The sequence below is a fragment of the Ovis canadensis genome, chromosome 14 (assembly GCF_042477335.2).
Source record: "Ovis canadensis isolate MfBH-ARS-UI-01 breed Bighorn chromosome 14, ARS-UI_OviCan_v2, whole genome shotgun sequence".
Lineage (NCBI taxonomy): Eukaryota > Metazoa > Chordata > Mammalia > Artiodactyla > Bovidae > Ovis > Ovis canadensis.
In genome coordinates, this window is record NC_091258.1 from 65,883,761 (window position 1) to 65,897,602 (window position 13,842).

At 59.7% G+C, this 13,842-nt stretch overlaps 1 protein-coding gene across 2 annotated transcripts; it reads right to left on the reverse strand.

Moving 5' to 3' along the window:
- Positions 1 to 4,842: 4,842 nt before the first annotated feature.
- On the reverse strand, positions 4,843 to 12,696 carry NKPD1 (NTPase KAP family P-loop domain containing 1). Of its 2 annotated transcripts, none has more exons than XM_069551062.1 (4): positions 12,419 to 12,696; positions 11,560 to 11,672; positions 8,305 to 8,436; positions 4,843 to 6,947 (listed from the first exon to the last, which is right to left on the reverse strand). In XM_069551062.1, exons 2-4 carry the CDS (start codon positions 11,657 to 11,659, stop codon positions 5,137 to 5,139), a joined length of 2,043 nt encoding a protein of 680 aa, XP_069407163.1. In that variant the 5' UTR covers positions 11,660 to 11,672; positions 12,419 to 12,696; the 3' UTR covers positions 4,843 to 5,136. The 2 variants fall into 2 exon arrangements, with proteins under 2 accessions (XP_069407163.1, XP_069407164.1); XM_069551063.1 differs by lacking the exon at positions 12,419 to 12,696 and adding an exon at positions 10,259 to 10,708 and having other exon boundaries at positions 11,560 to 11,659.
- Between the last annotated feature and the right edge of the window lie 1,146 nt (positions 12,697 to 13,842).

Sequence of the window (13,842 nt, forward strand, 5' to 3'; positions counted from 1 at the left end):
CTGGGTGGATCTCCTTGCAGTCCAAGGGACTCTCAAGAGTCTTCTCCAACACCACAGTTCAAATGCATCAATTCTTCGGCGCTCAGCCTTCTTCACAGTCCAACTCTCACATCCATACATGACCATAGGAAAAACCATAGCCTTGACTAGACGGACCTTAGTTGGCAAAGTAATGTCTCTGCTTTTGAATATACTATCTAGGTTGGTCATAACTTTTCTTCCAAGGAGTAAGCGTCTTTTGATTTCATGGCTGCAGTCACCATCTGCAGTGATTTTGGAGCCCCCCAAAATAAAGTCTGACACTGTTTCCACTGTTTCCCCATCTATTTCCCATGAAGCGATGGGACCAGATGCCATGATCTTCGTTTTCTGAATGTTGAGCTTTAAGCCAACTTTTTTGCTCTCCTCTTTTACTTTCATCAAGAGGCTTTTTAGCTCCTCTTTACTTTCTGCCATAAGGGTGGTGTCATCTGCATATCTGAGGTTATTGATATTTCTCCTGGCAATCTTGATTCCAGCTTGTGTTTCTTCCAGTCCAGCGTTTCTCATGATGTACTCTGCATATAAGTTAAATAAGCAGGGAGACAATATACAGCCTTGACGTACTCCTTTTCCTATTTGGAACCAGTCTGTTGTTCCATGTCCAGTTCTAACTGTTGCTTCCTGGCCTGCATACAGATTTCTCAAGAGGCAGGTCAGGTGGTCTGGTATTCCCACCTCTTTCAGAATTTTCCACAGTTTATTGTGATCCACACAGTCAAAGGCTTTGGCATAGTCAATAAAGCAGAAATAGATGTTTTTCTGGAACTCTCTTGCTTTTTCCATGATCCAGCTGATGTTGGCAATTTGATCTCTGGTTCCTCTGCCTTTTCTAAAACCAGCTTGAACATCAGGAAGTTCACAGTTCACGTATTGCTGAAGCCTGGCTTGGAGAATTTTGAGCATTACTTTACTAGCATGTGAGATGAGTGCAATTGTGTGGTAGTTTGAGCATTGCCTTTCTTTGGGATTGGAATGAAAACTGACCTTTTCCAGTCCTGTGGCCACTGCTGAGTTTTCCAAATTCGCTGGAATATTGAGTGCAGCACTTTCACAGCATCATCTTTCAGGATTTGAAATAGCTCAACTGGAATTCCATCACCTCCACTAGCTTTGTTCGTAGTGATGCTCTCCAAGGCCCACTTGATTTCACATTCCAAGATGTCTGGCTCTAGATTAGTGATCACACCATCATGATTATCTGGGTCATGAAGATCTTTTTTGTACAGTTCTTCTGTGTATTCTTGCCACCTCTTCTTAATATCTTCTGCTTCTGTTAGGTCCAGACCATTTCTGTCCTTTATCGAGCCCATCTTTGCATGAAATGTTCCCTTGGTATCTCTAATTTTCTTGAAGTGATCTCTAGTCTTTCCCATTCTGTTGTTTTCCTCTATTTCTTTGCATTGATCATTGAAGAAGGCTTTCTTTTCTTGCTATTCTTCGGAACTCTGCATTCAAATGCTTATATCTTTCCTTTTCTCCTTTGCTTTTCACCTCTTTTCTTTTCACAGCTATTTGTAAGGCCTCCCCAGAGAGCCATTTTGCTTTTTTGCACTTCTTTTCCATGGGAATGGTCTTGATCCCTGTCTCCTGTACAATGTCACGAACCTCATTCCATAGTTCATCAGGCACTCTATCTATCAGATCTAGGCCCTTAAATCTATTTCTCACTTCCACTGTATAATCATAAGGGATTTGATTTAGGTCATACCTGGATGGTCTAGCGGTTTTCCCTACTTTCTTCAATTTGAGTCTGAATTTGGTAATAAGGAGTTCATGATCTGAGCCACAGTCAGCTCCTGGTCTTGTTTTTGTTGACTGTATAGAGCTTCTCCATCTTTGGCTGCAAAGAATATAATGAATCTGATTTCGGTGTTGACCATCTGGTGATGTCCGTGTGTAGAGTCTTCTCTTGTGTTGTTGGAAGAGGGTGTTTGCTATGACCAGTGCATTTTCTTGGCAAAACTCTATTAGTCTTTGCCCTGCTTCATTCCGCATTCCAAGGCCAAATTTGCCTGTTACTCCAGGTGTTTCTTGACTTCCTACTTTTGCATTCCAGTCCCCTATAATGAAAAGGACATCTTTTTTGGGTGTTAGTTCTAAAAGGTCTTGTAGGTCTTCATAAAACCGTTCAACTTCAGTTTCTTCAGCATTACTGGTTGGGGCATAGACTTGGATAACTGATATTGAATGGTTTGCCCTGGAGACGAATGGAGATGATTCTGTCTTTTTTGAGATTGCATCCAAGTACTGCATTTCGGACTCTTGTTGACCATGATGGCTACTCCATTTCTTCTGAGGGATTCCTGCCCGCAGTAGTAGATGTAATGGTCCTCTGAGTTAAATTCACCCATTCCAGTCCATTTTAGTTCGCTGATTCCTAGAATGTCGACGTTCACCCTTGCCATCTCTTGTTTGACCATTTCCAATTTGCCTTGATTCATGGACCTGACATTCCAGGTTCCTATGCAATATTGCTCTTTACAGCATAGGATCTTGCTTCTATCACCAAGTCACATCCACAACTGGGTATTGTTTTTGCTTTGGCTCCATCCCTTCATTCTTTCTGGAGTTATTTCTCCACTGATCTCCAGTAGCATACTGGGCACCTAATGACTTGGGGAGTTCCTTGTTTGGTATCCTATCATTTTGCCTTTTCATACTGTTCATGGGAGTATTTAGTTATAGCAGCCCCAGGAGACTAGTAGACCAGTTCTGCACTGCTCCTGATTTTCTGACTTTTAGGAGTCTTGGATCTTGGAGGTAGATCCCTTTGGCCAAGGTTTTTTGGTGTTTTTTTTTAAAGGCTTAAGGGGTCTTAGTTCCTTGATCAGAGATCAAACCTTGGCCCTCAGCAGTGAGCCTCAGAGCCCTAACCACTGGACCACCAGGGAAGCCCCTGACCAAGTATTTCTTTCATTTGCCTTCAGCCATCCAAGCATCACCCAAGCTTGTTGTGAACACACGAATCCTTCACAACAGCTTGACGTTGCACCAAATCTTAAAAGACCTCAATGCCCTAACGTGGGAGATATTTATTTTCATGCACGTGGGCATTCCGGGTGGCAGACAGCTATTCTCCATGAAGTGACTCTCAGAAGCCAGGACCCTGCCCTCTGGTGGCTCTGCCATCCATGGGTCCTCAGGAGACCCTGCGTCCAGCAGGCAGGCCGAGGAGGCGAGCGGAGAAAAGGCAAGCCTGCCTCTTTTAAGTCGTTGCCATGATGGGAAAAAGACGCACACTTCCATCCACTCCCTTGTGGGCGCCAGTTCCCAGCAAGAGCCCCGCACTAAAGAGGATCTGTGAATGCCGGGGCACAGGGAGCCATCTTAGCCACACCCAGCCCCTCTGATATCCTCTTTTGGTGTTTTTTTTAATGTTCTTTTTAGTCTCTGAAAGCTCTAGTTTTGCCAGGCACATGGCCAGAATCTAAGATAAAACTGGGCAACGGTTTGACCACTGCTGCATACCCTGTTACAGGGAACAGCTTCCTCCGAGGGCCTGGTGGGAGGGCAGGGGGCGGTCCTTAGTCCTACCCCTGACTTCTGTCTACAGGTTGGCTCCGCCTCCCCAGCACCCCGCTCCTGGGGCCAGTTTGTTCACAGCCTAGACTCTGCCCAAGCCAAGTGGGCTGAGGAAGCAGAAGGGAAGGGAAGCATGCTGCCTGCAGCGGCACATCTACGGAAACACCTGTCTAAAGCGTCAGGAGGACCCTGTCTCTCTCCGCGGCGGCTCCTCTTGAGCAGGCTCTCCCCCCTGCTGTTGGAAAACAGCTCAGCACGCCTGGGGTTTATGCTACCAGTTCAGCCTTGCCAGGACTGCCAGTGCTGCAGTCCTGGCAGCTCCTTTTAAGTCACAGGCTGATTCTCTCTGCCCCATGTCCACTCTGAAGCAGTTATTGGCCAGGGATGTTGGGGTGCTGCACCCAACCTTGGAGCTACGGCATGAGGGCAGTACCTGTACTAGGCTGCCTGGCCTGGAGGTGGGTGTCTTCACAGAGCTCCTGGCTTCCTCTGGGACTGCCCTCTTGGCTCTCAGGGCCCTGCACCGCTCCCCCCCCCCCCCACCACTGAACTGGGCCAGGCACACCATAGCCTCAGCTTGTGGCTCTTTGACCAGTGAGAACTGGGAAGCTGCCCAGAGGAGTGGTGCCCCCAGCCTGGGTCTGTCCCTAAGATGGAAAGGAAGCTGGTGAGCCATGATGCAGGGGCTGGCCCTAGGAGGGCCCCACTTTGGCTCCACGTGCCCCATCTCTGTGCCTCAACTTCCCTGTCCTCCTCAAGAGGCTCATCCGGTGGGCCTGGAGTGACCCGTAAGGCAGGCACCCCCGCCCCCCTGGACAGTTAGTTATCCGGGAGAGGCAGTGCCGCCAGCTCCTCCAGACTGCAGTGCCAGCAAAGCCTAATTAACCCATTATGCCAGGGGAGGAGCCACCCCGAGTGGAGCAGCCTGCTGAGCTCACTGGGGACACCACCCTCGGAAATGCCAGCTCCTGCCCTGCCCACGGAGGGGCAAGCTCAGGTGTGGGGACAGGGACCTGGATCCCCTGAGGCCTGGGTGCGCTCCACTGAGTCAAGGAGCACATCCGTCTGGCCCTCATCGCCCCTGCCTCCGCAGCCGTGCCTGTCACCCCCGCAGCTCCTCCCGCCTCCGGATGTCAGCTGAGCCTGCCCGACTCCCTGGGAATGCAGTAGACCTGGCAGGACAAGGCAGGCCTGGTGCCCAGTCCTCAGTGAGCTGGGGAGGCCAGGGCCATCTCTGCTTCTCAGCTTCCCTGCTCTCATCAAGGAAGACCATTCGGGGGCTTTCACATTTTCATTTATTGCACTTGAACCCCGATTTCCTCATGGGTCCTTCTGCCCAGCTCTCAGACACACACGCTGTCCCATTCCTGGTGGCCATGGCTTAGGGCTCTCCCTGGCTCACAGATTCATCTAGGAAATATGGGCACCACAGGCCCCACTCTGGACACTGGCCCCCGGGTCTTGAGCCTAGCCAGGCCCCCTACACTCTCATCTGGGCAGATGCAAGTGTTGTGCCCAGAAGTCTTACATTCAAGGCCCACCTGGGCTGGATTGCCCCTGAGTCAAAGGCGCTCAAGCCATGGGTCTGGGCTTGCCCCCTTGCGCCCAGTCCCGGGGTTGGTGGGCTTCGCTGGCATGCACAGGGGTGTGCCCTGCAGGGTGGCCTGCTTGGGCCGCCCTAGGGGCGTGGTTGGCTCCGTTGGCGGCGTGGGGGGTGTCGCGGGCAGGGGACTTGGGCGGGCTGGGCGGCTTGAGCGCGCTGACAGCCCGGATGAGGCCCATGCGGCGGCGGATGGAGTGGTCCAGGTTGACGGTGCAGCGCAGGAGGCTCTGAGCCTCGGCCACGGTGAAAGGGAAGTCGGCGCCCAGGAAGCGCTCGAAAAGCTCAGGGTCGCCGTCCAGGTCAAGCACGTTCTGCAGCGGCTTGGTCATGGTGTGCAGCTCGCGGCTGTGGTCGCTGAACACGTCCCAGAGGCGCGAGCGGGCCTCGGGCGCGCCCCCGGCCTGCTGCCGGTCCTCCAGGCACTGCAGGGCCCAGCTGAGGCGGCACGGCCACTGGTTGGCGAGCACGACCCAAGCCACGGCCTGGCGCGGCGAGGGGCCCCCGAAGTCCCCCTGTTGCTGCTGCAGCAGGCGCACGGTGATGGGCACGGTGTTGACGATGCGCCGCATGGACACCACGTTGTCGGGCACGTACTCGTAGAGGCAGTCGCGCTCGTCGTGCAGGCAGAAGAGCGCTTCGCGGATGCGACGCGCCGCCTCGGCGTCGATGCGGCTCTGCTCACGCTCGCCCCACCCCTGCGTCTGCACCTCCAGGAGGTGCGCGCCCTCGCAGCCCCTGGCCCCGGCCCCGCCCGGCGGCCGCAGCTTGCGCGTTATCTCGCGATAGAGCAGGTCGTCACGGCTCTGCACAGCGTCCTGGAGGAACTGCAGCTTGGTGCGGCGGCCCATGATGGGCACCGAGAAGGGCAGCGTGACGGTGCGGTTGAGGAAGAGGTAGCCGTTGTCGGCCGTGCCCTTCATGGAGCCGGCGCTCTCGAGGCACGCGGCCAGGATGCTGGGGTCCACCACCAGGATGAAGATGAAGGGCGCATGGCTGTCGGACAGCAGCGTGTTGATGGCGTTGAGCACGCCCACCACGCGCTCGGGGTAGCACGTGTCCAGCCCGGTGACCTCGAGCACGACGCGCAGCCGGCGCCGCTGGTAGATCTCCAGGAAGCACAGGAAGTCGGTGAGCAGCTCCACCTCCTTCTTCACTTCGCACATGAAGCCCAGCTGGCTGCCGAACTTCTCGCGCGACACCAGCCGCTCGATCTTCTTGCGCTGGCTCACAAACAGGTGCTTGCCCACCGAGTACACGGCCATGAGCAGCCCGGAGCCCGACAGCGTGGTGGCCGCGCCGCCGAACACCCGGAGCAGGCTGCTGTTGCTGGCGCGGTGGCTCAGCGAGCGGGCACCCACCGACAGGTAGAGCAGCCCCACGCCCAGGCTGAGCACAGCCAGCAGCGCCAGCAGCGCCAGGCACACGCGGTGCCGGCACTGCCACTCACGCTGGTGGAAGCCCGGCGTCGTGGCCGCCTTCGTGCCCAGCACCGAGTACACGCTAAAGGGCAGAGCGCCGTATTGGTGGCGGATGCCCTCGCACAGCGTGGTCACCAGGCCGGCCCATAGCTTGTCGGTGCCCGCGTACTGCCAGGCGCTGAAGCGGATGAAGAGGAACTTGACGTTCTTGCGCCGCAGGTGCACCTCGGTGATGATGGGCTGCAGGAACACCAGGTACCACAGCAGCTTCGGGAAGGCCCAGCCCCGCACGGGCCGCGGCCGCCACTGCACGCGCTCCAGCTCTTCGGTCTCGCGTTGGGCTGCCTCTTGCTGCATCAGCGCTGCGGGGACCGAGGGCGCCGGGGCGGGGAGGGGGGGGGAGCGATGTGAACCGGCTCAGACCAGCGCGAGGGCCTGGATGTTAGGGAGCCCGGGGCCATCCCCAAGCACTGGGCAGGTGCGCAAGGGCGGAAGGAGAGGCCTGGAGCCAGGCTTGAACAGGGGAGGGTCCGAGGTGGGGAGGTGGGATGGGGGGGTCAGAAATAAAGCCCCCGGAGGAGAGAGGATGGGTTGGGGCAGCCAGGTGCTGAGGAAGGGAAATGCAGGGCCTTAAGGATACCCCCTGGCTCCCATTTTCCTGGCTTACTGCCCCTCTTCCAGCTCTCAGCTCAGCTGTCACCTCTTCCAGGAAGCTTTCCCTGAGACCCAAGCTGGGTCAGGTGACCCTGAGCTCCTCCACTGCAGCCCTGCCCATACTGGGTCCTCCCTGTCTGGGGACAGGTCTGTCTCTTGCGCTGGTCTGTGAGCCCAGGAAGGGCAGGGCCCCGGTTGTTTTGGTCACCCCGCGTCCCTTGGGTGCTGGGAGAATGTCTAGAGAACTGGATCGTGAGAGGTTGAGGGCAGGACCTTCCTGCTGGGAGGGTGAGTGAGTGAACCAGAAGCTTTGTTTGCTTTTGCCTTTTGGCCAGATCTTTTCCCCTCCCAGGACCCTGTTTTTCGCTCTGTGACAATAAGATGTGGGCTTGTTTAGCTCCCCAGGGCCGGGCACACAGGGGTGAATCACCTCCGGTTTCTCTGACGGTGACTGGGGCTGGGGGCTGAGCTGCAGCAGGGTTTGAACCTGCTCGTGTTTTCAGTTAACAGTGCTGTCTGGGGTCTTGTAGGTGCCCGGCCCTGGGCCCGGGCTGGGGAGAAGAGATGGGCCTGAGGAGCACAGAGCCCAGGAGGGACTCGGCAAGAGCCTGCAGCCTTGGCGAGGAACCTGGGCTTCCTCCCGAGGGTGCTGGGAAGCCATGGGAGACTTCTGAGCAGGGGAAGGACAGGGCTAGATGTGTGTTTTATTTTTTGTTGTTATTTGCTTAACTTTTGGACTGCAGCTCGTGGCATGTGAGGTGTTAGAGTTCCCTGACCAGGGATCGAACATGCACCCCGTGTAGTGGCAGCATGCAGTCTTATCCACTGGACCACCAGGGATGTCTCGCATCCATATGTATTTTAGAAAGGTTCCTTGCAGTGGATTTGGTGGGGGAGGGGGGCAAAGGCATGGGGAGGGACCTGGTTAATGCTGACTTACAGGCCTCTGGCCTGAGGTCGACTGACCTCAGGGGCAAGCAGGTCTTGGGGAAGCCTGGGGCGGGGCAGGGACCCAAGGCTCCATTTCCCTTAATCCCTCTCCCCGGAACACCTGCAAGTCCTCACCTGTGATCTTGTCCAGCATCATGTGCAGGCGGCAGCCGAAGGGGGCATAGAAACCCACGGTCACAGGGACGGGCACATGGCAGAGAGTCTTGGCCAGGCAGCTGCAGTAGACATCATCCTCTGTCAAGATGTCTGGGGGTGCCAGGGGTGGGGAGGGGAAACCCGAGTCAGCGAGGCTGGCCAGACACCACCCTCCTCCCCTCTGCCCTCCGCAGTGCTTGCCCTCTCCCTGCACCGCTGGCAACCCCTCCCCATCTCGCAGCTGCGACTCAGGCCAAAGCCCCCAGCAGAGGTTTCTGTGGCCGCAGGCAGCCCCCTCCTCCGGGACCAGATGTGCCCGTCTGGGTCGGAGGGCACCAAAGGGTCTGGTGGAAGCCAGGCCCTCTGTCAATGTCGTGGCCTGGGATGGCCCTTCAGGGCGCAGCTGTCCTGTCTGAGTCCCGGCACAGGGGCTCAATGTTGCTACAGCCCACTCTCCAGAGTGGGCCTGCTCTCCCCCTTTGGGCCCCCACTGAACGCCAGTTCTTGGACCCAGAGTTGGAGCGCCAGAAGGGTACAGCTGGGTTGCAGTGGGGGGGCACTGGCCAATCTCGCGGTGCTCGGTGGGGATGACACGCTTGCTTTTATAGAGGCCTCTGGGCTGCGTTATTCATCCCTCGCCCAGTGCCAGCGCTGGGCCTGGGGGCACAGCTGGGAGGGCAGGGGGCAGACTAGGGCCAGAGTCAGCTAAGGCGGCAGCCAGGGAGGACCTGAGCCTGCTCTGTCTGGTCACTGGCTGACCTCACCTCACTGAGCCTCTACTTGCCAGTGTGTGAAATGGGCATCATGGCCACGAGGCTGCAGTCTAGTTTTTCTCTGTTGATGAGGTTGTGCCCGACCTGGAGATGAGCTCAGCCGCGCTCTATTTTCAAAACAGCCCTCGAAACCAGTGTGAGTGCCCACGCCTGCTGCCACCTCCCTGGTCAGGCCGCCAGCCCCTCTCGCCTGGGCTCCAGGAGTCAGCTCTCATGTCATGCCCCAGCGTCAGCTCTGGGCCCTCACGGCCCCTGCCTCTCCATGAGAAGGCCGAGCCCTCACTGCGGCCACGAGGTCCGCACAGTCCGGCCGCCCTTGGCCCTCTCGGCCCTATCTGGCCTTCCTCCTCACCTCCCCTGATCCAGCCACAAGCACCTCCTTGAACCAGCCACCCCAGGCTCAGTGCCTTTGCCATTGACTCAAGAGAACTGCCCCATGTTGCTCAAAGGTCGACTTAATGAGGTCTCGCCTGATGACCCTGCTTAATTTGCAGACCCCATCTCCCCTCCCTGCCTATCCTTCCCCCAACATGGTTATCACCCTGGTGACGCTGTTTTGAACTTTCCTGTTGTTTCCTCTAAACCTGCCTCCCCCAACTGCCTACAGAATGTGAGCTCCATAAGGGCAGCGATCTGTCCGCCCTGCTCCCCAGGGCACTCCCAGAACAGAGCCTGGCACTCCTGTAGGTGTCCATACCTAGCCACAGAATGAGTGAGTGAGTGAGTGGCTGGGTGTCACTTGTCAATGTCAGTCACGACACTGACAGAGGGCCAGCCCCCTCCCGTGGTTGCATTGCTCTCCGAATCTCCCAGGCCGCGCCACACCTTTGGCTGTAGCCGCACACTTGACCCGTCTCCCCCACCCCCGAGCTGGCCAGCAAGCTGGTGCTCATCACCCACTGCCCCAGGTCAGGAGGGCTGGGGGAGACAAAGCAGAGCAAGGGTGTCAGCAGAGGGAGAGAGCTGGGGCCAGGGCCCTGGCCTGGCCCGGGACCCTCGGCTCCTGACAGGTGAAGCAGTGGTGGCTGCCCCGTGGCCCAGGGTCGGGGACAAGCGCCCACCAGACAGAGCCCAGATGGAGGGTGAGGAGGGCAGGCCCCAGGCCCAGGCGGGAAGCAAGGTGGCAGGGACAGCCTGGGAGGGGGAGGCTGGGCGAGCACCGGAGCTGTAGGAGGTGAAGCAGCCACAGGCTGCAGGGGCGGGCAGGGGCCGGGCGTCCGTGGGCCTGCTGGGCTCCAGGAGGGTGCCGGCTGCGGAGGGCAGGGCTGGGCCGCCGGTGGCAGGGATGCTGGCTGCAGTGAGTGAGGTGGGGGGCGGCTGGGGGGCGCTGGCCGGTTGCGCGGGGGCAGCGGTGGTTGCGGGTGGCCGCTTCTGGGCCCCGTGAACAGAGCAGAGACGCTGCTGTGGGGGCTGGGGAGGCGGAGGCTGGGGCTGCCGCCTCTGCTGCTGCTGCTGCTGCTGCTGTGGGGGGGGCTGGGGGCCCCGGCGACAGCCACCGCGCCCCCCCTGGTGGCCGTGGTAGGCCGGCTGCCGGCATGCCTTGGGGGTCAGCCGACAGGGCCTGTGGGCACCAGGTGCTGCTGGGTCGTGGCACCCCTGATGACAGCGTCCTGGAAGGAAGGAAGTGGGGGTGACTGGGCCTGGGTCCCCGAGCCCTGAGGGCACTGGCAGGAACCGGTCGGGTCTTCAGGTGGAGGAGGGCTCAGGAGAAATCGGAAAGATGAGCAGGGGGTGAGGGCAGAGGGGCGGCCTCGCCCTGCACTCTCCCACGGCTGGGGTGGGAAGGAGGGGAGGAGGTGCAGAGGCCTGGGCTTCAGCCAGGTCAGGGACTAGAGTGGGAATGCTGTCCTGGAGTTCCTGCTCCCCCCAATTCCCCAGTCCTCGGGGTGTCCCCCAGTGCAGGCACTGAGAATACTCCACTGGGAGCTGGCCCGGTTGGTCCAGAGGCCAGAGTGACGGGAGGTGACTGCAGAGAGGGGACAGGGTGGCGACTAGGAAAGGGGGGCTGGGCCTCACACCTGGCTCAGATGAGGCCCTCGGGAAGGGGGCTGCCCTGGGAGGCCCCAAGGAGGCTGAATCACCTGGTGGGCGATAACCACCCCCTCCCCACCCCAAGCAGGAGCACCTGTGGTCACCATGAGAGGCTGGACCCCCACTTCCTTCATACACTCAGTCGGAGGGGGCTTGCCCTCTGACCCCTCCCTCCCACCACATGGCTCCCCCCAGGTGGGGGGCAGTCCCCCCAGGCCTGGTGACTCGGGGAGGAAATTCTTCCCATGCTGGGGGAGGAGAGGCAGGTCAGGTGGGCCTCCCAGGGCCCCCCACGGCGCTCTGTGCAGACGCCTCTATGGTGAGTGCTGGTGGTTTTTCTCTCTTGGGGCCTGATGGTCTTCTTCTGCTTGGCCATCCCCCTCAGCCATCCCTCCTTGCTGCCAGGACCCCCCCAAAACTGAACACCTACCTTTTCGGTGCCCCAACTCCGGGTCCAAGAAGTAGCGCTCAGTGGCGATCCGAGGGGGCAGGGCACCCTTGGCAAAGTGGACGGTGCAGTGCTGGTGCATGGTGGCCGGGGGCCTGCTCAGGGAGGGGGCGGGAGGGGCCTGGCTCAGTGCCCAGCAGCCTTGGGTGCCAGCAGCAGAGCCTACCCCCGGGGCGGCTCCCTGAGACCTGCCCTGGATGAGCCCCCTTCCTGATGCTGGGGTCCCCAGGTGGGGTGGAGGTGCTCCTCCAAGGAACACTGGGAGGTCTGGATGGGGTGGGAAGCGGACGGTGAGGCCCCAGGTTGGGCGGTGTTAAGGGGGGTGATCTGGGGTGTTTGGGAGGTTTCCAAGAGGCCGGGACAATGCGGGTGCTGAGCTGAGGTGGGCTGGGAGCTGGTGTGTGGTTGAGTAAAACCAGGGGGAACTAGGTATTGGGGGTTTGTGCTGTGGGACGTGGCGGCTGGCGCCCTTTGAAACCAGCGCAATCAGTGATGAGAGGTGGGAGCAGTGAGCCACCCAGCCAGCGACTGGAGTTTCCGGGCTGGGGCGTTCGGGACGTAATGAGGGGTTGGAGAGAGGGGCATTCTCGGGGAGAAAATGAAATGGCGTGGTCCAATTTGGGAGAGGCTGAGAGAGCAAACTAGGGGTGATGCGGGGCGGTGGGGGGCACCGGGTTTAAAATGTGAGGCACCTATTTTAAGGACGGGAAGGATGCTGTTTAGAGGTGGCGGGGGGCGGGGGGCACCAAGGCGCGGAGGAAACGGGGTGGTGAGGGTTGGGGACCAGGCGCGTGGCCCCGCCCACCCCACCCCACAGCCCCTGGCCTGGGGTCTCCTGTACCTGAAGGCAGCCTTGCAGCGCCAGCTCCCGCCGGGCTCTGCGCCAGCCCCTCCGTCCGATAGCGTCAGCGCGGGCCCGACTACGGAGCCTGGGATCTGGGAGCCCAGCCGCCTGACCGGTTTGCCCGCCCCGTCCCCGCCCTGTCCCCAGCAAGCCCTCCCAGTCCCCGTCTGCTGCGCTCCACTTTCCAGGACTGGGGGTGCCCCAGGTAAGGCACGGAGACGGCAGGCCTCGGTGCCGCCCAGGGAGGGCCCCGCCACAGGGTCTGCAGGTCTGGGCACCTCGGCCGCAGGCGGGCAGGAAGGAAGCCGGGAGTCCAGGCCCAGGGAAGGAGCGATCCCAGCTTCGGGTGCCAGCTCCTCCCAGGCCAGGTGACTTCCCCTCTCTGAGCCTGGCTTCCTCACTGCTGAGTGGACTGGCATCTGGGGCGGCCTCTCGCAGTCGTCGGGAGTCCGCTGAGCCCAGTGCCTGGCACTCGGCAACAGGCTCCAACCAACCCACTTACCGGCCGCTCCAGATGCTTCACACAAAGTGAGGACACGCAAGTTCCTGGCTCGTTAGGAGCCACGCTCGGTGGACATGCTTTTCCCTTTTGGGGCCCAACACATGGTTTGTGAGATCCGAGGTGCCCAGCCAGTACCCGGCCCCGGCCGTGAGGGCACAGGGTCCTACCGCTGGACCACCAGGGAACTCCCCACATGCTTCTCTACAGTAACCCCCTTTCCCTGGACCATGCCCCCGCGGGGCGGGCGTGAGGCCTGCCCTACAGATGAGCAAACAGGACCGACAGAGTCCCCTGGCCCAGGTCTTAGAGAGGCCGAGCCGGGCTTTGCAGGCAGCGTTTTGTGCCCGGTAGTGAAGGCGCCTTGCAGATATTCTTGGGGAGTGGGGGTGGGGAGGAGGCATCTTAGATACCTTGGAAGGGGGCCCCTCTGCTCTCCAGGGTCCCGTCTCCCTGTGGCTGCTGCTGGGGTGATGGCACCAGCAGAGGCTCCCCCAGGAGGTGGGGGAGGCAACCCCCAAGCAGCGCCCGGGACGAGAGGGGACACCGACTGGCGCGCAGTGACCAGACGCCACCCCCTGCAGCTCAGCTATGTCTCCTTCCCTTTTCGCCAGGCCTCCCAGCAGCTTCTTCCTCCCCATCCTCCACCAGCTCAGGACTCTACCCCCGTCCTGAGCAAGGAGGCCAGGCTGGCGTGTCGGAGTCAGGGGTGGGAGGGTCTCTGGGGGCTCCTTCTGGACTGCCACTGGGCTTCCTGAGGGCAGGGCTGGCCCTGGGTCTTTCCCCCGCTCCCTCAACCCTGCCCGCCTGCCTGCAGAGTTTAGCTGAGTGACCGAGATTCATCTAGGACTCATCCTGGACAGTGCCAGCCCCCAGCCAGGGACCCACGGGGAAGCGCGAGTGAGCAGCCACTGCAGGGGAT

Coding starts and splice junctions, on each gene's coding strand:
- NKPD1 (XM_069551063.1), bottom strand. CDS start 11,659: ATGCACCAGCACTGCACCGTCCACTTTGCCAAGGGTGCCCTGCCCCCT. Junction 10,709..11,559: donor GGAGTTGGGGCACCGAAAAG/GTAGGTGTTCAG, acceptor CCTTCCTTCCAG/GACGCTGTCATCAGGGGTGC. Junction 8,437..10,258: donor CTTCACCTCCTACAGCTCCG/GTGCTCGCCCAG, acceptor TGGCACCCCCAG/ACATCTTGACAGAGGATGAT.